The 26,400-nt window shown below is 36.4% G+C and overlaps 1 protein-coding gene across 1 annotated transcript in view; it reads right to left on the bottom strand.

Annotated features, from left to right (window-relative positions):
• Positions 1-26,400, bottom strand: part of SESTD1 (SEC14 and spectrin domain containing 1) — a 106,562-nt gene that overhangs the window by 24,923 nt on the left and 55,239 nt on the right. Inside the window, exons 6-9 of the mRNA XM_080671038.1 lie at positions 13,904-14,017; positions 12,685-12,779; positions 9,805-9,860; positions 7,343-7,554 (exon numbers count right to left, since the gene is read on the bottom strand). Of these exons, the coding sequence (XP_080527164.1) occupies positions 7,343-7,554; positions 9,805-9,860; positions 12,685-12,779; positions 13,904-14,017 (477 nt within the window). The remainder of the gene's footprint in view (positions 1-7,342; positions 7,555-9,804; positions 9,861-12,684; positions 12,780-13,903; positions 14,018-26,400) is intronic.

The raw sequence follows: 26,400 nt of genomic DNA, 5'->3' as shown, positions 1-26,400 counted from the left end.
CCATAGGGTAGCTCCTTCATTGAGCGGGACTGGGCTGAAACCAGCTCTCTGAGGGGTCCCGGATTGCAAGAGGGCACAGGCCAGGCCGAGGGACCCTACCGGTGCATGATCAGGGCTGGGGAGGGACGCGGGAGGTTGGCCAGCTGGGGAGGGACTGCGAGAGGGCTCCAGGGCATGTCTGGCCCTTCTCACTCAGTCCTGATCAGTCGGACCCCAGCAGCAAGCTAACCTACTGGTCGGAGTGTCTGTTCCCTGGTGGTTAGTGCACCTCATAGCGACTGGTCAACCGGACAACTGTCTGTCCCCTGGTGGTCAGTGCACGTCACAGCGAGTGGTTGAGTGACCTTAGCATATCATTAGCATACTAGAGGCCTGGTGCACGAAATTCGTGCATGGGGGGGGGGTGTCCCTCAGCCCAGCCTGCACCCTGCGATCCCTCTCACAATCCAGGAGTGCTGGCTCTCAAGTGCTTACCTGCCATTAGCATATTATACTCTGATTGGTTGAATGGATGAACAGACACTTAGGCTTTTATTATATAGGATATATGTAGCATTTTCTAGTTATATTTAACATATTTTCTAAATCTGTATTGTTCTCATTTATTACCATGTAATACAAATATGGGATATTGCAACAGACATAAAATAGCTTTCAGCAATTAATATAATCAATTATTTCACTAGAACTGTCTAAATTCTAAAAATAAAGATGGAATAAAAGCATCTCAGAAATATTTAATGAATTAATAATGTATTACACATTACTTTTAAAAATTGAAGATATTATTTAATCATTTAAACTTAGCTTTTAGAATATGCTAGAAACAAAAGAAGCAGGTTACCATACATAAATCATAAGTAGGGGAAAACAATTCACTGACATGGAACTTTCAAAGAGCAAAGGCATCTTGGAAAAAAAACAAAAAAGCACAACAAGCCAGTTACTAGTTTTAATGTATACTAAGATTTCCCTTAGGATACAACATCAGTAACTGTATGACTATTTCTAATAAAAATGATGCAAACTGAGGTTGATGCCCCAGTAAACAAACTTATTTAACAATGATGCTTTACCAAACTAGGTTATAAAATAAGTTCAATCAGGGCATCTTGCTCAGTCAATCTGAGTATTAACTTACTGCAAAAGCAGTTCCATGCCCAATCTATATCAGTGTGACTTGTCAAATGGTTATATGTATATGCAAAATAATAACCTTGGATTGGAGATGTATTTTTAATATCTACCATGATAAATATATGCAAAGGTCAAAAATGCATGTGAGTGTACACCATTCTTTCATGACCAGGCTAATTTCTAAAGAATGTATGAGAGAATATCTGGAAGTATGTGAGGTCACATCATGCAAAAGGCATATCAAGCAAATGTCAAGCAACTGACCCAGGGAAAGAATATGAGGAACCGGGTACATAGCCTCCAGCTATATCCATATGCAACTCAGAAGGTATCCTATTTAGCCTCTATGGTTCCTTTCTACAAACAGGAAAAAGCACATGGATGACTCTAGAAATAACATTTGCAATGCTGGCAATAATTACTGCTGCAATAAATTAGAATCTTGATAGTATATTTCTGTGAAGTGGTACTGTCTCCTACCTAGAAGTATGTGAAGTCTAATTTTTATATGTAGCAGCAGCATGGAGAGCCGCTGCATAACACATGAAGGCTGATGCTACCCGTATGAACGATGGGGAATAAGTGACTGGTAACTGTAACGGTTAACACTATTAGGTAGTTTATTTATTAGAGCTATTGATTACTATTTCATTATGTTTTCAGGGATAAGTCAACAAAGAAATTTGGAAAAATTCAATTTTCACTAATTTAACATAAGAGCAGATAGTCAACTTTATGATTATCTTCATATAACAAAAAATTTTCATTTTCCTCAAATTTGCAAGACTGAAGACATTATGTTTATGCTCTGTGTGTGCTGACATGACCAATATACGTTACTATTTAGTTAAACTTAAGTAATCATTTTGACAAGAGAAATAGATCTTTCTCTAAAATGTGACCTGTGAAAAACTGCAGGACCATTAGAGGATGAATATTAATGTTGTAACCAATCTACATGTAATATTCATAAAACAGAATTGTAATGAATTTTGTTTTTAACAATAATCTTGTTACCATCATCACCACCATTATGAATATTATCATCATCACCCTTCTTTAGTTTCTTTATTATCTACTTGAGCTGGTCCAATATTTCAAAAATGCATTTGGCAATACATTAACTCCTTTGCCCCTCTTTCTTTTTATCCTACCCATTGATCAGCCACGTCGCAAAGCACAAATGCTGGATGAATCCTATCTCTGTGCTCTATCTCAATAGCCAGCCACAAATAGGTAGGGTCATACAACAGGCCAGAAATGGTCCCCCATAAATTCAATATTAACACTATCTGAAAATAGAACCACACTTCTGGAGTAATTTTACTCTTCCAATCCCCACAAAAAAAATTTCTGAATCATCTTCACTTCATTTAAACCTCTATTCCTCTTCAACACCCCCACTACCCTGCCTCCAACCTACACCACTAAGCAGATGATCTTTGTCTCTTACTTTACAAAAAAAGAGAACACATCACACAGGAACTCCATCTTCCTGATGCCTCTTATACATGAAAGCACCTCCAGATTCATCCCACAATCATCCCTCCTGTTACAATGGGGGAGTTCTCCCTCTTCATTCTAAAGCTAATCTCTTCAACTGTTTTCCAGTTCATTCACTTCCATCTTGTCAGGAACTTGATACTATTAATTATTTTTTCTCTTTTGTATATTCAACTCCTCTCTCCAAACTGATAAATCCCACTAGGCTTTAAACCTCTTACAGTTTCTATAGTATTAATTTTAAAAAAACACTACACTTGACCCCTATTAAGCTGAATTGTGCCCCCCCCCCCCAACCAAAATCTTTCTGGTTCTAACTCTCAGTCGTTCAGAATGTAACCATATTTATTTAAAGATAGGGCCTTTAAAGAAACAATTAAGTTAAAATGAGGTTATTAGGATGCGTCATAATCTAATGACAGGTGTCCTTAAAAGGAGAGGAAATGTGGACACAGATAAAGAGGAAAATGATTTGAAGATACAGGGAGAAGATGGTCATGGACAAGCCTAGGAGAGACCTAGAACAGATCCTTCCCTCACTGTCCTCAGAAGGAATCAATCCTGCTAACACCTGGATCGTGGACGTTTAGCCTCCACAACTGTGAGAAAATATTTCTGGTGTGTAAGCGCCCAGTATGCAGCACTTCATTGCAGCAGCCCTCGTAAACTATTACAACCTCTATTCTACCACGTAAGGGACTGGTCTATCGCTCATCTTTCCTTCAAACACAAAATTCTCAGTCACCTGTACTCAGTGTCCTTCATCACACCTTGCCCATTCCTGAATTCATGTGTGTGCTTCTGGCCGTGCCATTCATGCCCTGGGTTCACCAATTATCTCCATCTTGTACATCTAACCAACATGTGAAGTCTTACTCTTTTTCAGTTTTTCAGCAGCATTTGATAGGGTTCCCAAATCCTTTCCTGAAGCGCTTTCTTCCCTTGGCTCCCTCTTCACGCTTCTCTTCTCCATCTCCGGCCAGTCATTCACTGCCTTCTCACTGCGTTCTGGAGTTTCTCTTAGCTTAGTTAACAAGCCCACTTCTCACGTTCTCTCAGCTCTTTACTTGGGCAATTCTCATCCATATCATTGCCTTTGATTATCATTCATATATAAATAACAAACAAATATATTACCAGCCCAGACTTCTCTGATTTTTGGAGCTATTTGGGAATACCCTTCTACAAAGTCACCTCAAACTCAACATATCTAAACCCAATATCATGATTCTCTACACCCTTTTCCACCCACACTTAAAGCCAAACATAATTGGACACCACTACCATCCATTAAGTTTTGCAAGCCATAAAAATGATTCATCTCTGATATGTTCTTTCTCACCCTTACTCCCACCACTCTTCTTTATAGTTGCAATTTTACAACTGTTTGTGTTATTATCTAACTAGAAGCCCAGGGTACAAGATTTGTGCACTGGGGCGGGGAAGCTGCACCCTCTTGTAGTCCGGGACCCCTCAGGGGATGTCCTCCTGCCGGCAGTCAGACACCCCTCTTGCAGTCTAGGGCTCTTGCAGTCCAGGACCCCTCACTCCTTACTGCCCGCCTGCAGCGGAGGCGGGAGAGGCTCCTGCCACTGCCACTGCGCTCACCAGCCGTGAGCCCAGCTTCTGGCTGAGCGGTGCTCCCCCTGTGGGAGCGCACTGACCACCAGGGGGCAGCTACTGCGTTGAGCGTCTGCCTCCTGGTGGTCAGTGTGTGTCATAGTGACCTGTCGGTTGATTTGCATATTACGCTTTTATTATATAGGATTATGCTCTGTAAAGGTGGGAACTTTGTCTATTTTACTCACCATTGTATTCCACCACCACAGTGTCACACTGATATACACATTCACATTTGAATGAGTGAGCAAATAATTGATATTAATAGAAAACTCATTATGTGCCAAACACTACACATTTTATTATTACAATTATCTTCTTTAATCCTTGTGACACTGCATTAAGTGGGTCATATTAGTACTGTTAATGTTATGCTCAGTTTACTAAGAAGAAAGCTACAGCATTGAGTAGTTACAGTTCATTCCCAACTTGAAAGTGGCAGAAGAGGGTGAACGCAGATTACCTGGGTGACTTGTATACCACTGTTATTCCATCATTACAGTATTCCAAGATACCCCCTTACTGCAGTCCCATCATTTAAATGAAAACATTTCAGAAATAAACAATTCATAAGTTGAAATTGCATGCTGTTCTGAGTAGTGTGATAAAATCTTGCACTGTCCAGCCAGGAAGTGAATCATTCCTCTATCCAACATATCCATACTAGATATGCTATCTACCCATTAATCACTTAGCCTTCTTCTCAGTTATCAGGCAGACTATCACAGTATCACAGTGCTGTGTCCAAGGAACCATTATTTTATTTAACAGTGGCCACAAATTGCAAGAGTAGTGATGCTGGCTATTTGGATAGGCCAAAAAGAAGCCATAAAGTGTTTCCTTTAAGTGAAAATGTATGTACATATAGAGAAAAAACATAGCAGATACAAATTTAGGTATTCTTCGTGATTTCAGGCATCCACTGGGGGTCTTGATATGTACCCCTCACAGACATAGGGGACTACAGTACTCTCAAGCTACTTGGCTAATTTTAACTGGATTTAATACAAGCTATCTTTAACTTACAAATATATTACATAGAAAAAGTTACATATTAGTATAATTAATTTATGTTCAGCAATCTTTGGTTTGGTTATCATGAGATAAAACCTAAATCCTTTTGCCTGGAATTCAAGATCTTCCATGATCCAGCTCCTTCCTTCCTTTCAAGCTTTTGTACCCATGACATCCTGATGATCTGGTCAGAGGTCAACAACTAAAGGCCAATTGTGGCCAACCATTGTTTTTGTAAATAAAACTTCACTGGAGCACACACATACACATTCATTTACATAATGTCTACGGATTACAAAGGGAGGTTAAATAGCCATAACTACAAGAAAAATTGATCCACAAAGCCAAAACATTCACTATTTGGCCTTTTACAGAAAAAGTATGCCAACAACTAAAGTATACTTCTAGACTAGAGTCTAATTCAATGGAAATATATATAAAAGCTGCCACTAATCAAGTACTGGGTTCTTTCAGCAAACCTTTCAAAGTGGACTTATTATTCCTGTTTCAGTAATGAAAAAACTATGGGAGAAAAATAGAGAAAGGGAAAAAAGAAAAAAAGGAAGTTAGATGAAGTTTCAGGTGGCTAAATAATATAGCCATGATCACACACCAAAAAAAAATAGAAGAATTGGGATTCAGAACATGCTCTCTGAACTATTTTGCTCTATGATTCAAAAGCCAAAAATTTCTCACAGTGCTGTACTGCTTCCTTTTTCTTTAATGGAGCTTGGGCTTTCATGCTGCTATTACTTATTCATGCTGTTCTTTATCCTTCACAAAATGCCAAATTCTTTTAAACCAAAAGGAGATGCCGGTTTAAAAGATGTCACACACATGCTTGGAGGACAAGCTCAAATTCCACTTACTCCACTAAATTTTCCTAGATTACCTGCAACCTGAGGAATAATCCCTCCTATAAATACCCTTAGCACTTCAGTCATGCCCCTGTGACACTTAACATTCTCTCCCCTTAAGTTTAATGACAGCAAAAGGCAAGTGTACCTTTATATCCTATATAGTAAGCACTTCATAAATAATTACCTAATAAATGTAATAAAAAACATTTCTAATCTGAATTTTTGAATAAAATATTTTAAGATTTATCTCTTAATAATTCAATATGAAAATTCAGAATGTAGTTTAAATAACAGAAATATCTTCCTTAGCATTGATTTTTTAAATATAAAAGGAACCAAAAAGTTATAAAAATTAAATACACTTAAAATTTTATATCAGTTTCAAATAATAAAATTTAATATTATAATTACTTATATTACATTTTATCACTTCACTCAGATAGAGAAACTAAATGCTCAAATTAACAAAACACTAACAAATTATTAAAAAGTCAAATATCAATATTACAATGTTATCTATTACTAGAGGCCCGGTGCACGAGATTCACGCACTGGGGGGTAGGGTGGGAGGTCAGGTCCCTCAGCCCAGCCTGCACCCTCTCGCAGTCCAGGACCCCTTGGGGGATGTCCCCCGGGGATCGGGCCTAAGCCGGCAGTCAGACATCCCTCTTGCAGTCCAGGACCCCTCACTCCTTACTGCCCACCTGGAGCAAAGGCGGAAGAGGCTCCCACCACCGCTGCTGCGTTTGCCAGCCAAGGGCCGGGCTTCTGGCTCAGTGGCGCTCCCCCTATGGGAGTGCACTGACCACCAGGGGGCAGCTTCTGCGTTGAGTGTCTGCCCCCTGGTGGTCAGTGTGCGTCATAGCGACTGGTCTGCCATTTGGTTGATTTGCATATTAGCCTTTTATTATTTAGGATAAGAATGCAGAGACCACAGATGTTTCCATCTAGTTATTTTTGAAGTTCATTCTGATAGCATGAACTGAATGCTCAATGTCATCACTGTAGAAAAAAATATATTCTTAATACAAATACTATTTGTAAAAAAATATACATAACTTAAAAGTTAAGTTTGATTTGATGTCTAACGTTCTCCATATAGTATAAATAATGCCTGGCATAAAATCAGTCACAGAGTAGAAATTATTTTTAAAAAACACAACATTGATAAATAAAAAGAGTTAAATATATTCAAATCAGACACCTACCTGCATCACCTTCTGTTGAATCTCTTCTAGTTGTGTACGCTTACTACGTTGTCTACAAACTTCCTGGTAACGGGTATATTGCTCTCTCAGTGAATCTAATAATTTCATAACCTGTGGCTGTGCAAGCAGTTCATCATCCATAGGAGACCATGACACTCCTCCATCTGAGCCATTAAATCGACGCTGCTGTAATTCGGATAACAATTCATGCCCTTTATGGATAAAAGATACTTATAATTAATATCCATAAAGAAATACAATTCTTCTCAATTCTAGCCCCTTATTTTTAGAGCCTATCTACCTTATGTCTATCTACCTAACAGGTCTTAAGTACTCACATGTAATTTTAAAATTTATATAAAAATAGAAAACTGCATATATGTACATATATACAACATAGTATATTTATATGCTATTTCATATATCATGAGTATATATTCTAAATATGCAATACTGTATAATAATTTTATGATATATTTTATCTATATTTATCATATTCATCTTATTGGTGGATTCATTGCTCAGAATACTATACCAACCAATCCTCTTTTCCTGTGAATACAATTACACTCTGGAATTTCTGTCTGATGGTACTAATCAATACTAAGCAATATGTTGTATGATTGTAGTATTAATCCATACCCTTAATTATAGCTCCTAAAAGAAAAGTTGACGGTGTAACAAATGTATGATTGCAGTAAAGGTGGCAAGTTTTTATTATTGGTACAAAATAATATATAAACAACCTTTATTTATAGGACTCGCCACAGTATATTAGTAGGAATCACGAGAGGCCAAAGAATATCCAATGTTATTCAATTACTGCAATCTAATAAAGAAAAGCTGCTCATTCCTGAGAAATTAGAAATGCAGAATGTGCAACATCTAAAGATGTAAGTATCCTAACAATTTCAAAAGTAAACAAATTAACAAATTGTTTTTCCGGGATACTACTATTCCAACTATTATTTAGTGGTCAAAAAAAAAAATGCAGATATTTAAATTCTTTTGTTTTCACCTTTATTCAGGAACATGTCCTAAATTTAAATGGCTTTTAATATATAGAAACAAAACTTCTAATTTGATTTGGAGGTATTCCCAATTTCTAAAAAATATCCAAGATTGTTCTAAACTTCTCTATTTTATACTCTCTCTGTTTTAAGAGTAAATAGCATATAATAAAGGACTTAGTGGCACATAAACAAAGAATTAAGTTTCAAATCTAGAGCAATACTGTATTGCAGCCCAAATATTTCTAGTAGTTGTTTCACAGATTCTAGAACACATTGAAGTTCTTTTAAATAATAATACCTTAATTTTATTTCTAATGTATTTTCTAGTAATAGCTCATAATTCTAATTCTGCTGTGTACCAGGCACTGTTCTCATAGCACTTTACATGTTATCTCATTTATCCTTTACCACAACCCAGTGAAGTGTAGGCACTGTTATCATCCCAATTTAAAATGGGAAACTGAGGCATGAAAAAGTTAAGTAACTTATTATGTAGGTTATACAACTAGTAATATCAGAGTTGGGACCTGAGCAGTTTGGTTTCAAAGTATTGCCTTTGAAATCATTATGTGGTGCTGCTTCTCTAACAGAAATGGAATCCACAAGGAAAACATTAAGGGAATTGTCAAAGTAACAAGATAAATGTATTCTGATCATAATGGCTTTTATGAATTTATAGATATAGTACATACCATGCAGCAATGAACACACACTATGTTCAAGACCATTACAAGGTGCCAAGTGTTTTTATGTAGATGACTGTGGCTTTGGATTTAGTCCTATTTTTAGTGCTAAGGTAATAAAGCTTAATAGTTACTTGATCTTGAGCAAGTTTTTTTAATATCTCTAAGCCTTGACTTCCTTAAGTACAAAATAGAGAAAATAATCCTAATTATCTCAAGGGGTTGTTAGAAGGATGAAATAAGAAAATACCAAAAAAAAAAAAAAAAAAAAACACCCACAAACAATTACAATGTTAGAATAAGTTTTCAATAATCCTCATAGCAACCTCATATAATAGAAATTTTTATCTCCACTTTACAGATAAGAAAATAAACCCAAGTATTTCAAGGGAGAGATAATTTAACAATTTATCATTACTAATTATTTTTAATATTGTAGAGTACATTAACAGCTCGGTTAAATCAATTATCAGTTTGAAAATTTTCCCCCTAAGTTTCTACCACATAATACAGAGTAATTCATCACTTAAATCATCAATAGTTCTCCAACTTAATCAAAACACTATATAATAGAACCAATTTTACCATAGGCTAATTGACATAAATAAGAGTTAAGTTCCTACAGCATCTATAACATTATAACAAAATTATGTTATTCAAGGACCAGCTACACATGCTCAACCAATGTTTATTTCATGACTCAATCAATATATGATTAGTTTACTGGATTATGATGATTATTGATCAGTATGTTTTTTCATCTTACCTGTCTGAAGAACTGTTTCAGGATCAACTGATGGAAGGAAGTTTAAATCCACAGACCTGGCAAGCACCAAAAGAGTAATTTTTTTTAAGCTGTGTTTCTACCCATATTAGTTTAAAAAAATCCTTTATATATACATATTAAAACAGGAACAGCCAAAGTATGAAAATCTGAGGAATACTGTTCTACCATAATTTCTCTAAAGCATTAGGAAACCCATTAGAGTTAAATACTCATCCCCACAAAAATATCTATGTAATAAATCACAAAATATACTACTGAGAAAAATAGTTTATTATTATTAACTAAAGGTCTGGTGCACAAAATTCATGCACTCGAGGGGGGTCCCTCAGCCTGCACCCTCTCGCAGTCCGGGAGCCCTTGGGGGATGTCCGACTACCAGCTTAGGGGAGCAAGCCTAAGCCGTCAGTCGGACATCCTTAGCGCTGCAGCGGAGGCGGGAGAGGCTCCCACCACCGCCGCAGCGCTCGCCAGCCGTGAGCCCAGCTTCTGGCTGAGCAGCGCTCCCCTTGTGGGAGCACACTTACCACCAAGGGGCAGCTCCTGCATTGAGCGTCTGCCCCCTGGTGGTCAGTGTGTGTCATAGTGACCACTAATTCCACCATTTGGTCCATTTGCATATTAGCCTTTTATTATATAGGATTATGATGTTATTTCAAATATATAAAATAAATCCATTTTAGTAGTTTTCACTGGATATTTGTTTCACAATGAAATTGCTAACTATGTAATAACCCAGAAATGTTAACATTAAAAAACGCATGTAGTCATCTGCCAAAAATCAAAAGTTTACTTACCCACAGCAACCTTTGAGAACTGTAAATATTCTCATACACAGTGTGTATGTGTGTGTGTCCCTTGTAATTGTACTCTCTTCCCTGTACTAATTATGCTTCATGTGAGTTGGACTACGGACTTCATTAAACACATTTGGGAAGCAGAAGATAAGTGAAAGATCGTGTACATGACAAATCAAAGCCTAGGACCCTGCTGCTGTAACCGGGAAGTCTTGCTCTAAATCTCTCACTTTTGTCAACTGATCTGGGCATTCGGCCCTTATTTAGCCTTGATACTTTCTGAGGGCTGACATAAAGGTGATAAAAATTTTCAAGGGGAGGACTTCACTATCTGGGATTTTAGAGACTAAGCAATACACTTTGAGTTCCTTTAGGAGAGACTGACAAATAAAACATCCTATATAATAAACCCTAATATGCAAATTGACCGAACGGCGGAATGACTGGTCACTATGATGCACACTGGTGGTTAGTGCACTCCCACAGGGGGAGTGCTGCTCAGCCAGAAGACGGGCTCATGGCTGGTGAGGGTAGCGGCGGTGGCGGGAGCCTCTCCCACTTCCGCGGCAGCGCTAAGGACCCCTCGGGGGATGTCTGCCTAAGCTGGCAGGTGGACATCCCCCAAGGGCTCCTGGACTGTGAGAGGGCGCAGGCCGGGAGAGGGACCGCCATCCCCCCCTCAGTGCACAAATGTCATGCACCGGCCCTCTAGATTTATATAATACTTCATATATTCATGCGAGCCAACCTTTCCCAAAATAATTTCCAAAATGAACAAGATATTAGATGGAAAAAAGGGGGTGACACTGGAACATAAACACAAGAAGTTCTAGGGAAACAAACACTTTGTTTTTGTTTTTACTGCAATGCTTTCTCAGCATTAAAACCTCTGACCATAAACTCATTTTCTATAGGCACCCTTTTAGCATGCTGAGACACAGGACTTTAAGAAACATCAAACTTACTCTGCTAGACTAGTGAGAAATAGAAGTTTGGCTAATTTTTATCATGTAACTTGTGTGAGATTTTCAATTCCTGAGCCATAGCATATATATACAGACACATATTTACATTTTACATTTCTATAATGCACCAATAGAATAGTAATGTTCCTCAACGTTTAACTTTAATGACATTTACGTTCAAACCATTTGTTTTCACATTTTTACTTTGTTTTAATCAAGAATTGGTGTTATACAATGACCCTCTCATATCCCTCTTATCATCTCAGCTGATTGGTATGTGACTATATTTGGATTCACAGAATATCAAGATGAATTTGTTATAGGTTCTATTGTATTTGTAAGGCCAGATTCAAAAGAGACAGACAAGAGTACTGATTCTTTTAAATTTCCTAATGAAAAATTACTGTTCTAGTGACCACTTTGTTATTGAGAGATCAGAAAGAATCCATTTGCATCCTGAAATGCTTTTTACCTTGGGAGAGTGACTTGGTCTACCAACAGAAAAATGAAAACTGAGAAGGTTACCAAGTTCAATGGAAACCCATTAAAATAACTTATCTAAGTAGTTACATTTAGATAATACAACTGAACAATTACTTTATCTAATGTCATAAAATACTAAATTCTCCAAGTTGAACTCATGAGTATCACATACTTTATAAGGTTACTGGAGTTCTATAAGCCAGGCATGTTAAGTGCTAATGTATTTAAATAAGGTCACATTACATTTATTTCAAGCTGCAACCTTTTCCATATTCTTTATAAGCAAAGTAGAATTCTAAAAAGATAAAAAATTGTTTCATTTGGAAAACATTTCCTTGCCAATGAATATTTTACACTGTGTCAGAAAAAAAGTAAAGCTATTACTATTCATCAAATAGTCTTTTGTAAAGAAACCTTTATTCAAATCAGTAAACTTTACATATAAAGCATATTCTCGAAAATTAAAAAAATATATTTAATTCAACTTTTGTATGCAATTTTTGTTGAATGGAGACTTGCTTACCTTAGTTCTTTTAGCTTCCATTAACAATAGAGGTTTCTTTAATAGGTTAATCATAGCTTTGCAAGGGTATAATTACATGACTCTGGCCACCTACCTTTCTTTCTCTTGATTTCCTTTATCACTTCCATTGTTAATCAAAGCAAGTTCATCTAATAACGATGTAGATTCCTTTGTAAACTTCTCAAAAACCTACAATATGAAATTTTATTAACATATTAAGAATAATCTTAAAAGTTAGTATGTACTCAAGGATTTTCAGTTAAGAGCAATAGAATTAGGAAGGTTTCTCCTTCCCCCTCTGGATGTCACTTAGTACAATTCAACCGTCAGAGCATAATAGTGTATAGGAGAGAAGACTCAACCACTCCCTAAAACAATGAATAGTTTCAATGGATAAGAAATTCTTAAAATTTAAATACATTAAGAAATTATTTTTATTCCTCAATCAGCAAGTTTATTTTTATTCCTACGTTTCCTTGAGAAACATCTGCATCCATAATAGTTTTAACTGCATGAACATTATTTAGAAAAGTTTTAATTTTCTACTTCCAGTTATGGAACATTTCTTTATGTTATTTTATTATCAATCCATACTGGTTACATGTATTGGCTAAAGAATTTTACATACAAGCATACAGCATAAAAATAAATTAGTTACAAGTTTAACATGAGTTCTTAAAATATTTCTAAAAAGGGATTTGGGCAAGTCTGGTTAAAATAAAGTGGACATTCACTTGTCTGAAAACATTGTTTAAATATGATGGAAATAGAATTGGTTTTCCATTCTGAAATATCCAAAAGTTCATTATTTTTCAATAAAATTAGCATATAATCTAAACGGAGTTAATATATTTAGTATTTTAGTCCCCAGCAGTTTGGTTAAATAATGCCATATTATACAGAGTACCAGAATTCAGAAGTCTGACAAAGAATATACATTTTCAGAATCATAAACCACAATCTGCCAAACTACTCTCCAATTCAAATTGATGTTTAAATATTTTCTCTGAGAATGGTATATAACTAGATTACCACCCAGGAAATTATGCTACTCTGTTCTACCTAGAAGATTTACAACTTTAACTAGTAATACTGCTACTAATGTCAACAGTAATAGCTAACATTTGTGAATCTAACTCCAAAGTATTTGCCTTCAAATATTATACTATCATATGATATACATTATATTTAATTTTTATAAAAAGGAAAACAATCTACATTTTAATTATACTTTAGTTGATTAAAACAGTGAAGTTATCAAAATATATCTTATTTACATGTAATAACATTTTATCTCATTGTAATATACCAACCAGCCTCTTATTTAACCAGTCCATGTGATCATAAGTGAGACTTCCACCAAAGTCTTCTGTTAACTGACATGGTTCTATATAACGAGTCAATTTATTAGCAGACACTAAAATAACCTATAAAGGTAAAAAGAAAAGAAACATTTAGTAAGCCACTTTTTATGGCCACGAAAGTAATGAGCAGGTAAAATTAGGATAAATTATGCAATATTGTTTCCAACATGATATATCAATTATTTAACACAACAACATTTAAAGTCAATTCAATAAATTGTGGATATTACTAAGAAATATGTGATCATTAACTGTTTATTGTATCACATTTTAAAAGAACAGGGACACTAAAGCAACTTGGTTTAAATATTTTCAAATTTTATCAATATTAATAATTTCTTGGTAATAAAAATCAGCTCCTTACTACAATAATATTTTCAGCAAATAATTTTCATGTGGCCTTAAACTTAGCTAAGTACACTAAAATGATAAGCACAAATGAATAATAAATCTGGCAATAAAAAATTACACACTTTATTGTACTCTTGGATTATACTCTGTAATAAAGAATTAACAAGTCTGTGAAAAGCTAATAAGAAAAACCAAACTTGATGAATATAAAAAATTATATAAAGTTTCTCTAACATTCCTTTGATTATATATTAACAAAACATATTCCTGTAATGGTAGAGTAAAACTTGGGATATGCTAATATTTAGTTTGAAAATCAGAACTAAAATGTAAAGCAATCAGAATTCATGAACTTGAAAATTATGTTAAAATGATAATCTTTTAATGCTAAACTTTAAAAGATTTCAAATACAAATTATAGAATCATCTAAGAGATCACTGTAGAGCTAAATAAACTTTCAAATGAATATACACATGAATAAAAAAATACATGGGAGAAAGGTATTCAGATGGTAGTATTGAAGCAAAAAAAAAAAGACATTATGACATGAATTTAAATTTACACACACAAAAAAGACTTGATGAGAAGAAAATAAAAACAATGTGTCAAGCTGGAAGAAACACTATTGTCATCCTAAAGAACAAAGGCCAGATAATCTATAAAATATAACTTTTCTGTAACTCCTCAGAGGGCACAGGGCACAGAGAAACCAACTCGTCTGAAAAAAAAGGACAGGGATTACAGATCCCTGATGTCCTTGACAAAATGGAATTCTTGGGAAGGAAGATGTGAGAGGGAAAAAGTTGCCCTTATGGTCTTCAATTTGAATTGGAAGTATCAGTTTAAACTCATGACATATTTGATCTTAAATAAAAACATACACTTACATACACAAATTTTCTAATTCTGTCCACTGGCAGGTTAGAAATGATGACCAATTCTGTAAACATACACACTCCTAGCATCCAAATGTTATCTCCAAATACCATTTCCCACTTTAAGGAATCAAATCTCCTTGGAGAAATGCCAAATCTGGAAATACACATGATGAGCTTGGGATGTCTCATCCAGATATCGAGGTTATTGGAGACTACTAGGGTTGTGCCAAAAAGTCCTGAAAAGGTTTCCACTGGCCAAGATGCAATAATTTGCATATCAATAAGAATAATAAATGTGATATTTTAAAATGTCAGTATGTTTAACTCAATGAGCTCATACATATAAAATCAGGATATAAAGGGAAAAAAAGTATCTAACCTTTTATATAGCAACAATACCACTGAGTAAATAATAAATGAGGTTAAGTTTCTCATTATAGAAGTATTCTAGCTAGTAAATGAAGGAAGAATAATAGAACTAGAACATCATCATTTTAAATCTTTAATAAATTAAGGGATCTAGGCACTGAACATCAATGGCTGCTAATATCACAAAAAAAGAAGACAACTATTATAAGACAAGACTCATGATCAATGAACAGCCTTGGAAAAAGGAAATGAATTCTGAATCTAATCAATTGTCTAAATCCAACTATCAATTTATGGAAATACAAAGATTGGAGAAGGCAGAAGAATTTGTTAACCACACCACAGAGATACTCCTGGCAATGAAAAACTACACAGGACAAACAACCTGTTCTCTTCAAGGAAAAAAAAATGGATAAGAAAAGAGAAAGAGAAATACAGAATCCCACATCAAATAATAAGAGAATTATATATTCTTTTAAAGCAATCAAAATATTTTTAAAAATGACTGTATATCACACCATAAAGAAAGCCTAGGTACATTTCAAAAAAAAAAACTGCAATGAAATTAAGGTAGGACTCAATAATCAATCAAATCAGAAATTATTAACAAAATTTAAAAACCCTACCCACTTGGAAAGGCATCTCAGCCAATCACAATTTATGGACATTGTTTAATTCCTGATACAAATAAATAAACCAATGTGTGCCTTAATTTATATATAAATTTATGAATAAATTTCAAAATATAGCACTTATAAATAATATTCTGTATAGAACCAAATCTTTTTATAACATTTACCAAATAATAAGAAATTTGAAACCAATTGGCTCTTAGGTATTAAAGGATTTTTTTTAAGGCATGATAATGGGTATTGGGTTATAGTTTTTATAGTCTTTATGTTTTAGAGACACAATGAAAGATATATTTACAGATAAATTGAAATATCTTCAATTTCGTTCATTATAATATCCTCAGTTTTCCCTGAGCAAAATGGCTGAGGGTAGAGGCAGGAGGGACCATGGATTGATCGTTGTTGGAACTGGATGTAGGAATACAGGGAGTTCATTATTTATTTTAAAACTAAAATAAATAACTATACATCTTTCTTTTAAAACAATCTTCCCAGAAAGAAAATACCAGGCCCAGCCAGTTTACAAGTGAGTTTTAAAAATCAAATAAATTTTCAGTAGCTAAGAAGTATTTCATTAACTATGTTGTGAAAGTTTGTGTGTGATGCTGCAAGTACACCAGACCTCGAACCAGCTTCAATTCTGGCCCTGAGATTTCTAGTAAGTCCTGTGAAGCCTGGAAGCCTCAGTGGTCTCCTCTTGTAAAATGAGCACATTTGTCCTGATGACCTATAAGCTACTTGCTTAGCTTCACAGTCTAAGAAGCTTCATTTAAATTTAAAAAACTCAAAGAACAGGCCATTTCTTAATTAAATGCTTTCAGATAATAAAAATAAAGTTAAAACCCTCAACTTATTTTGAGACTAAACTAACAGATACCCAAGGATAACTTGAGAAAAGATCATAATGATTTAAATATTTTCGTTAGCCAATATCAAGGCGTAGAGCAGCAGAAACTCTTATACACCACAAGTGGATATACAAATTAAAATGCCTCTTTGGAAAACAATTTGGCATTATCTTGAAATTGTAAACATTTCTATAACCTATGCCTGGATATTCCGCAAACAAACAAAAACCTTATACATGTTTATCAGGAGACATATACCTGTATATGTTTATAGAGCATCATTTATAATGGTGAAAGAAGGGAAACAACCCAAATACCCATCAACAGAATATGTATATTGTTTTTATTCATACAACTAGAGGTCCGGTGCACGAAATTCGTGCACGGGGATGTGTGTCCCTCAGCCCAGCCTGCACCCTCTCCAATCTGGGACCCCTCGCACAATCCAGGACTGCTGGCTCCCAACTGCTCGCCTGCCTGCCTGCCTGATTGCCCCTAACCGCTTCTGCCTGCAAGCCTGATCACTCCCTAACCACTCCCCTGCCAGCCTGATTGATGCCTAACTGCTCCCCTGCCAGCCTGTTTTCCCCTAACTGCCCTCCCCTGCAGGCCTGGTCACCCCTAATTGCCCTCCCCTACAGGCCTGGTCTCCCCCAACTGCCCTTCCCTGCAGGCCTGGTCGCCCCTAACTTCCCTCCTCTGCCGGCCTGGTCACCCTTAACTGCTCTCCCCTGAAGGCTTGATCGCCCCCAACTGCCCTCCCTTGCAGGCCTGGACCCTACCAACTGCCCTCCCCTGCTGGCCTGATCGCCCACAACTGCCCTCCCTTGCAGGCCTGGTCCCTCCCAAGTGCCCTCCCCTGCTGGCTTATCTTGTGGCAGTCATCTTGTGTCCACATGGGGGCAGCCATCTTGTGTGTTGGAGTGATGGTCAATTTGCATATTACTCTTTTATTAGATTATTAGATAGGATGGAAATACATTCAGCAGTAAGCATGCATCAACTGCATCTACTGCAAAAATATGCATGACTCTTAGGTAATGAAGAGTGAGAAAAAGCAAGTCAGTGAAGACTAAAATCATGATACCCTATTTATAAAACTCAAAAAACAAATAAAACTAAATATATTATTTTAGAATAAATATCCCTAAATGATAACTCTCTAGATATAAATATAAAAGATAAACATTCTCTATTTTCTTCTAAAGATTTTCTTTCACATTTAAGTTTTTAACACACACATACAGAAAGAAAACATAAACAGAAGATGAATAAACACAAATAATTTAGGTGTTCAGGGATGGGGATTGGTGAATGGGATCAGAGAGGGGCACTCAGATTTATTTTAAGTTCTAGATATTTGAGTTCTTAGGTTATGTGGTAGGTACTCAAGTGTTTGTTTTATTATTAAGATTCTTGTATACATATACATTTTTTAAATAGTATGTACCAAATGCCATATTAAAAAACTAAAAACAGAAAAGAATCATTAGAATAAGGAAATGACTTATAGAAGAAACAAGATGAGATCTCAACCTCAGACTGGGGAAATAGTACCTCTTCTGAGGCAGCAAGCAAGGAGGTTAGAGGTAGAACAAGGAAAATCGGGAGGTGGTAATGACAGGAAAGTCGAGAGTTCATGTGATTCTTTTTTCCATTAAAAAAAAAATAAGATACAGAACATTAGATTACATTTTTGGTTAGTTTAATAACAGCAAACTGTATAATACTTGTCTACTTTAAATGGCAATTAAATGTTATCTCTAGGATAAGGAGATTAGCATATTTTACTATTTAGGTACCAATGGGAGCTAATTTAAAATAAACAATAAAAGAAACACAGAAAATGGTTTTCTCTTAGTGAAGAACTTGTCACAGGGGGCTTTATTTTATCCTCTAGCTCCAATGCAGCTTCTTTGGACTAGTTCTTAGAGACAGACATGATGTTAAACATTCAACAGTAAGTGGAGTTAAGCCATAGAAACCATATATGCTTCCACGAACTCCTTTTGGGATCCAGGCAGACACTTTCACTCTAGAAAGATTAAACACAATCAGATCCCAGGGAGAAAGGGTTCTCCTTTCTCTAAAAATGTCTTGCTATTTATTAACTAAGTATATACTAGCAATTTATTTATTCGATGAGGAAATGAATTACCTGCTAAATTGACCATCAACTGACATCTGAAAAGATGACATTTCCAAAACACTCTCTCCTGAAAAAAAAATGACTGAACAGAAAATACAATGAATGGAAAACATAATAAATGGTCTTTCTGCTCTTCAACTGTGCCTTATTTGGCACAATATTCTATTTAAAACACTAAAATATCTTTTAAAAAATCTTTCTATCATGTCCTTCATATTATAACAACTTTTAATGATGTGCTGTTTATTTGCTAAATAATCATTATTTAATGGAAGTTAAATTTATTTATTAAAAGTATTATTTATTGGATGTTATGTATTCTAATGTTGGAAATATAAAAATAAGTAAGGTTCTATAAAGGAAATAGCTTTTTTTTTGTTCCTGCAATAATCCAGAGACAGCTGTACAACACTTTCATAAAGTGGATTAACGATTTGTTTGTTTCTAAAGTCTTTGTTGACAATCTCTAAATAAATCTTCATGTTGTTGCTCCTCTGGTCATAATAGTGCAGAGAGCCAAAGGCTTTACTAGAATACCCCCAAGAGATTTCCAAATTCCTTTCTTAAGTTAAACACAATTAAATAATAACTAGAAGGATCCTAAGCTAGGAGCCAATCATTCCAGGTTTATACCCTAGCTGACACAAACTCACTCACCTTGTAGAAGTCAACCTCAAGGAATTCATTCCTGGCTTATTTCCCCAATCTGCCAAAGAAGCTACATTAAATGATTAATGATGTCTCTTTAAGCTCTAAGAGAACATAATTCTGATCAGCTGTCATCCCATACATTTAATTTGGACCATTGTTTCTAATATATGACCTGTTCTTGCCCAATGAAGAGCACTTGTCACTTTCCATCCACTCTGGTTAATCTCACTAAAAACACACACACACACATACACACACACACCTTTTTATATTTTGCAGTACCTAAATCCATAAAATTATTGGCAACAGATTTCAAGTTTAATAAGCCAAAGGAAAAATCTGCAGTTACTCAGTTATATGTGGCAAAGGTTTATTTGCATCTGAGTATTTCTTTTAAAGCTCTTTTTCCTAAAATTAACTTAAATGTAAATAGTATAGATTCACTTTCTTTTATGACCTAAAATATATTTAAGGATATACTACAGAAAGGAATAAAAAAAGATCACTTTGCCAAATCCTTTCAAAGAAAATAAACACTATGAAATTGTTTTAATAGTAAAGTCCTACATAAAACATTACTTTTTCCTTTATTTTATGTTGAGAAATTAAGACAAATTAAATGAATAAGCATAATATTTTATTAAATAGCACGTGCCATTGTTCAAAACGTTTGAAGAGAAAAATATTTAACATATTGTCTTTAACCAAAACTTTTGTGAAGGTTTTCTTTAATCTGAAATCAAATTTATAGAAAAGACTTAAAACTTGTCACTCCCTTACTCCCACTCTCCTGTCTGTAACTAGAACACATATCCTTTCCTAATAAAATATTCTTAAAGAACATAACACAGAACTTTTCACTCTCCAAGCACTCAGATGTTTTACTTTTTAGTTTACTTATGCTAAGAATGTGTGTGCAAGATTTGGAATTAAAATGTGTCTTGCTAAGTCTTTGCGTGCTTAGTACATACTCGTGTGTATATGTGTTTATACACATACTATCTCAATGTGTATGTTTGCTTGCATTTGTTTGCTGTAGAATATTTTTCTAAGGGAAAATAACTTTCTACAAAAACTGGAAAGAAGAATAAATAGAGGAACATGAAGACAGTCTTTGGTCCTGGATCTAACATTAATATGGCCCCAGAAAAAGAACAGGATCAGATGCAGTAATAAAAAGAGATGAGAAGAAAACAATTTAGAATGGTGGCTGGTTATCATACCAGTAAATAACACTTTTACTTTCATGAATGACAATAAAGAATGAGAAGGTAGAGATCCCTTTGACTATTAGTCTCCCAATTTGAGGAAAAGACTACTGCCAGGACTACTTCAATTTTATCTTATCATTTGATAGACAATAGCAAATTCTATCAAAATCTATCAACACCAGGAGGTAAAATGTGGGTAAAGGACAGAAAGTACCTGATATCTGAGTTGCTAAAGAAGAAACTAAACAGGTAGGCAACTATTTCAGACATAGGAAGGATGGCTGAAGAAATATTTAGGTTAGCAATGAAAGATGAATAGTCAATAGCTAATGAAAAACATTAGAGAAATTAAAAGGAAGAACTTCATCTAGAGGGAAAAAATTAGGAAGAATGATAGGCAAGAAAATGTGAAATTATCTGGGAACAGGGTGTCATTAAAATAACTACTGGGTGTTTATTTGAAGAACATGTAGACAGCTGGTAATAAATCCTTGTTATGGATAATTCCATGAGGTAAAACATACTGATGCTTATAGGAACAAAAGTACTCATAACAAAGTTATAATGTACTTTCAAAGGCCCAAATGATCCAAAATAACACCATGGAAAGTAGTTTTTAATTAAACAAGTATCTATGTTGAATTCAATTTTACATATAGCTCTAAGTATCATTTAATGGCTGGTGCTGAACTGCCCCATATAGTTGAATATGTTGGTGGTATGCAAGGCAGCATTTGAAACTACTCTCATCTCAAATGGACATAAGGCTTTTAGTAAATGCCTAGTGCTTATTTACTTGGGAAAATGTGCTAGCTGAACCTCTTCATTGCCTAACAGAAAATATGCTGATACAAGAAGCTTTAATGCTTGAGTTTTAAAACATCTATCTATGACATCAAATCAAGGCAGACAGGAATTCTCTGTCTTACATTTTATCCTCCAAGGTGCAAGGTATTACGTCACAATTAATTAATAAAGCATGAGATCCAAATGGACACAGCATTTCTGAGCAGATGCTTATGCTTATGCAGGCTATGACAGGCTCCTCACAAAGGGGTCTTCTCCCTCACTCAGTGTCCGTGGCTTAGTTTCTGAACCACTGGTTCCTGATCACTTTGCATCCTCCTGGAGCAACATTTCCTGGCAGGAACAGCGGTCCTCCCTGTCTGAGGTACTCACTCACCATGGCAACACCAGGCCTCCTGCTTTCAGCTTTGACTTTCTTCCCTCACTACACTTGTTTCTCTTCCCTAGGATGCATTTCTCATTCAATTATCAGGATAACACCTTTCTTAATGTACATGCTGGCATATACTCTTCTACTATGTCTAGATCACAGTCAGATCAATAACGACAAAAGCTGAAATATAAAAGTGAAAAACAAAACATCTGACTTCTGCTTAGCATGTAAAAAGGTGGAAAGAGCCCTAGCTGGTTTGACTCAGTAGTTAGAGTGTGGGCCCACAGACTGAAGGGTCCTGGGATTGATTCTGGTAAAGGGCATGTACCTCAGTTGCAGGCTCGATCCCTGGCCCTGGTCGGAGCATGTGTGGGAGGAAACCAACTGATGCGTCTCTCTCACATCAATGTCCTTCCACTCTCTCTAAAATCAATGGAAAAAATATCCTTGGGTGAGGATTAACAAAAAAATAAAGAGGTGGAAAGAGCATTGCTCCAACCCTTACAAGAACAACAACAAAACAGTGCAAGTTAATCTGAAAAATCACAACTTTTCTTGAATCCATGAAAGTTAAGTTCACAGGGAAACCAATTAACCTGAAATCTAAGGAAAGACCTGCACCTTCAAGGACAGATGGAGCAGAACACTTGTTTATCTGGAGAAAATGCTAGACTCTGTACAAGCCAGGAAAGAATTCAGCTAACATTTGTAATGAATTGCTCAAGGTCAAATGTGGGCTAGTGTCAAAGTTGCAGAGCCCTGGGAGGTGCTGCCACAAGAATTCAAACTCATTTGCAAGTTCCTCTCCACAGACTTCCCAGGGACTCCAGAAGAAGATTGGGGATAGGTAAGAAACTTCCAACACAGCCTCTCTCAGAGTACAGGCCTTAGAGAAGGAAGCAGCAGCCACTATGGGAAAGGCATGAAGTTGATGCACAGCCTAGATTCTTCAACTCTTACCTCTCCAAGAGAACAAAAACCTTTAGATGCTCAGATAAGGATGATAGACTGACTTCAGGGCACAAGTAAAGCCCCACTGCAGCTGGAGGAAGAGAAAAGAAGAACCTTCTATCCTATTGTGGGCAAGAATATATTATGAGCCCAGAGTAGAGGCCCCCTGAAGCTGGGGAAGGGACACCACCACTAAGGGGGCCCTACCCACTGGACTCACCATTACAGAGCCTGCCTAAGACCAAGGCTATTTCAGAACAGAAAATGTCCCTCTGATAAACACTGAGTAACAAGCAATAGCAGTCTACTGCTGAGGGAGAGTCAGCAGTGCAAAGAGAAACTCTCTCTGAGACACACAGGTGCAAAGGAAAAACCAAGAGCTGAGGGTGGAATACTAATGGGGTGGGGCAAAAACAGGTTCACAAAGGTTATGGAAAATAACACAACAACTAATAAACAAAAATATAAGAATAAACTCTGGGTTTTGCAAACTCATAACTATACACCACCCTGTATTATAAAAACAAACCGCTCTGGCAAACCAGCCCATATCTTCAACACAAAGCAGCCAGAGGGATTTGAAGCCTGTGGTACACTGAGGAAAACAATAGCAACAACAAAACCCAACTCAACTCAGCTCAACCCACCAACCCATCCCCTACCCCACTAAAAGGCCTTGTAAAAGAGAAGATGGGCCCATTTACCTCAATTGCTACTGTCCTAAACAAGATGTCCAACATCCAACAAAAAGTAACAAGGCACACAAAAGGCAAGAAAGAAAACAACCCACTGCCAATAAACAAAAAAAACAACATAACCAGAATAAGACAGACCCAGATATAAAAAATGTCAGGTAGGGAATTAAAGATTTTTATAATACTAGAAGCCCGGTGCATGAAATACGGCCTACACCCTCTCACAATCCAGGACCGCTGGCTTCTAAGCGCTCACCTGCCTGCCTGCCTGCCTGCCTGATTGCCCCCTAACTGCTCCCCTGCCAGCCTGATTGACACCTAACTGCCCTCCCCTGCCAGCCTGATCACCCCCAACTGCCCTTCCCTACAGGCCTGGTCACCCACAGCTGCCCTCCCCTGCACGCCTGGTTGCCCCTAACTGCCCTCCCTGCAGGCCTGGTTGCCCCCAAATGCCCTCCCCTACCAGCCATCTTGTGATGATGTGAGAACAGCCATCTTGTGGCGGCCATCTTGTTATGACATTGCAGGAGGGCATGACGCCACCTAGGCTTTTATTATATAGGATACTAGAGGCCCAGTGCATGAAATTTGTGCGCTCGGGGCAGGGGGCGTCCCTCAGCCCGGATTGTGAGAGAGCGCAGGCCAGGCCGAGGGAGGTTGGCAAGCCAGGAAGGGACCATGGGAGGGCTCCAGGTGTGTCCAGCGTGTCTCGTTCAGTCCTGATTGGCCAGACCCCAGCAGCAAGCTAACCTACCAGTTGGAGTGTCTGCCCTCTGGTGGTCAGTGCACGTCATAGCGAGCAGTTGAGCAGCCTTAGCATATCACTAGCATATTACACTTTGGTTGAATGGACGACCAGACGACTGGACACAGCATATTAGGCTTTTATTATATAGGATGCTAATGTTTCTCATGGAAAAACTGAAGAACAAATGGGGAATCTCAGCAAAGAGTAGAAACTACAAGAAAGAATCAAATAGAAATTATAGAAAACAAAAACATGGTAACTGAGATGAAGTAAGTTTGCTTCATTAACAAACTCAACACAGCCAAGGAACAATGAACTTGAAAATGGATCAATAGAAAATACCCACACTGAAACACATACACACACACACACACACACACACACACACACACACGGAAAATAATAAAAGAGAACACCAATTTGAAATCACATTATGAACTAGCTTGACAAGTTATGGATCACTCTGCCCACAATGGCAAACACACATTCTTGTCATATACACAAGGAAATCAAGAGAGACCATATACTGAGTCAAAAAACAACTTGAACAAATTAACAATAACCAAAGTCATGAAACATATATTAGATAACTTGACACAACTATTAACTCAAATGGATCATAGATCTAAATATAAAACCTAAAATATAGAAGAAGTTTTTTAAAATATATTTTTATTGACTTCAGAGAAAAAAGGGAGACAGAGAGAGAGAATCATTGATTGGCTGCTTCCTACATGCCTCCTAAGCCCACAACCCAGGCATGTACCCTTGACAGCAATCAAACCCAGGACCCTTTAGTCAGCAGCCCAACACTCTATCCACTGAGCCAAACCAGCTAGGGCTAAGAGAAATCTTTGTGACCTTATGTTAGGCAAAAATTTCTCAGCTACAGCACAAAAAGCCTTGTTCATAAAAAAAAAATTTTTTAAAGCTGTACTTCATCAAAGTTACAAACTTCTTGGAACATGCTGTTAAGATCTTGAAAGGCAAATGACAGAGACGTAATATTTGCAAATTACACAGCTCATAAAAGACCTCTATCCAAAAACGTATAGAACTTTCATATTTTAATAGCAAGAAAACAAAGGCCTTGTTTATTTTTTTAAATGGGCAAAAATGTTTACCACCAACGAAGATAAATAATGGCATATAAACATTTGAAAATATACTTGTATCATTAGTCATTAGAGAGATACAAGTTAAAACCAAAATGATACACCACTACATACCCACTAGAATAACTATAATTTCAACAAACAAAAACTGACAATACCAAGTGCTAACAAGAATGGGAATTTCATACTTTGCTGGTGGGAATGCAAAATTATATAGCTGCTTTGAAATTCTACTTTGGAAGTGTTTTATAAAGTTAAATATATACTTACCATATGGCCCACCAATCCAATCCCTAAGTATTTTACCCCTCAAGATAAAAACTTCATATAAAAGCCTATACATGAATGTTTATAGTACTTTATTTGTAATCACTAAAAACTGAACACAACTTGGGGAATGGATACACAAACTGTGGTACACCTTCACAATGGAATACTGTAACTCAGTAATAAGAACTATTAATACATACAACATGGATGAATCTCAAGTGCAAATGCACATGTGAAAAAAGATATTAAAAATGTTACATACTGGCCAAAACCGGTTTGGCTCAGTGGATAGAGCGTCGGCCTGTGGACTGAAGGGTCCCGGGTTCAATTCCGGTCAAGGGCATGTACCTTGGTTGCGGGCACATCCCCAGTGGGAGGTGTGCAAGAGGCAGCTGAT

Source organism: Plecotus auritus (assembly GCF_963455305.1).
Source record: "Plecotus auritus genome assembly, chromosome: 5".
In the NCBI taxonomy this organism is placed as follows: Eukaryota; Metazoa; Chordata; class Mammalia; order Chiroptera; family Vespertilionidae; genus Plecotus; species Plecotus auritus.
The sequence above is the reverse complement of the archived record's forward strand: the minus strand, read 5'-3'. Positions and strand labels throughout refer to the sequence as shown.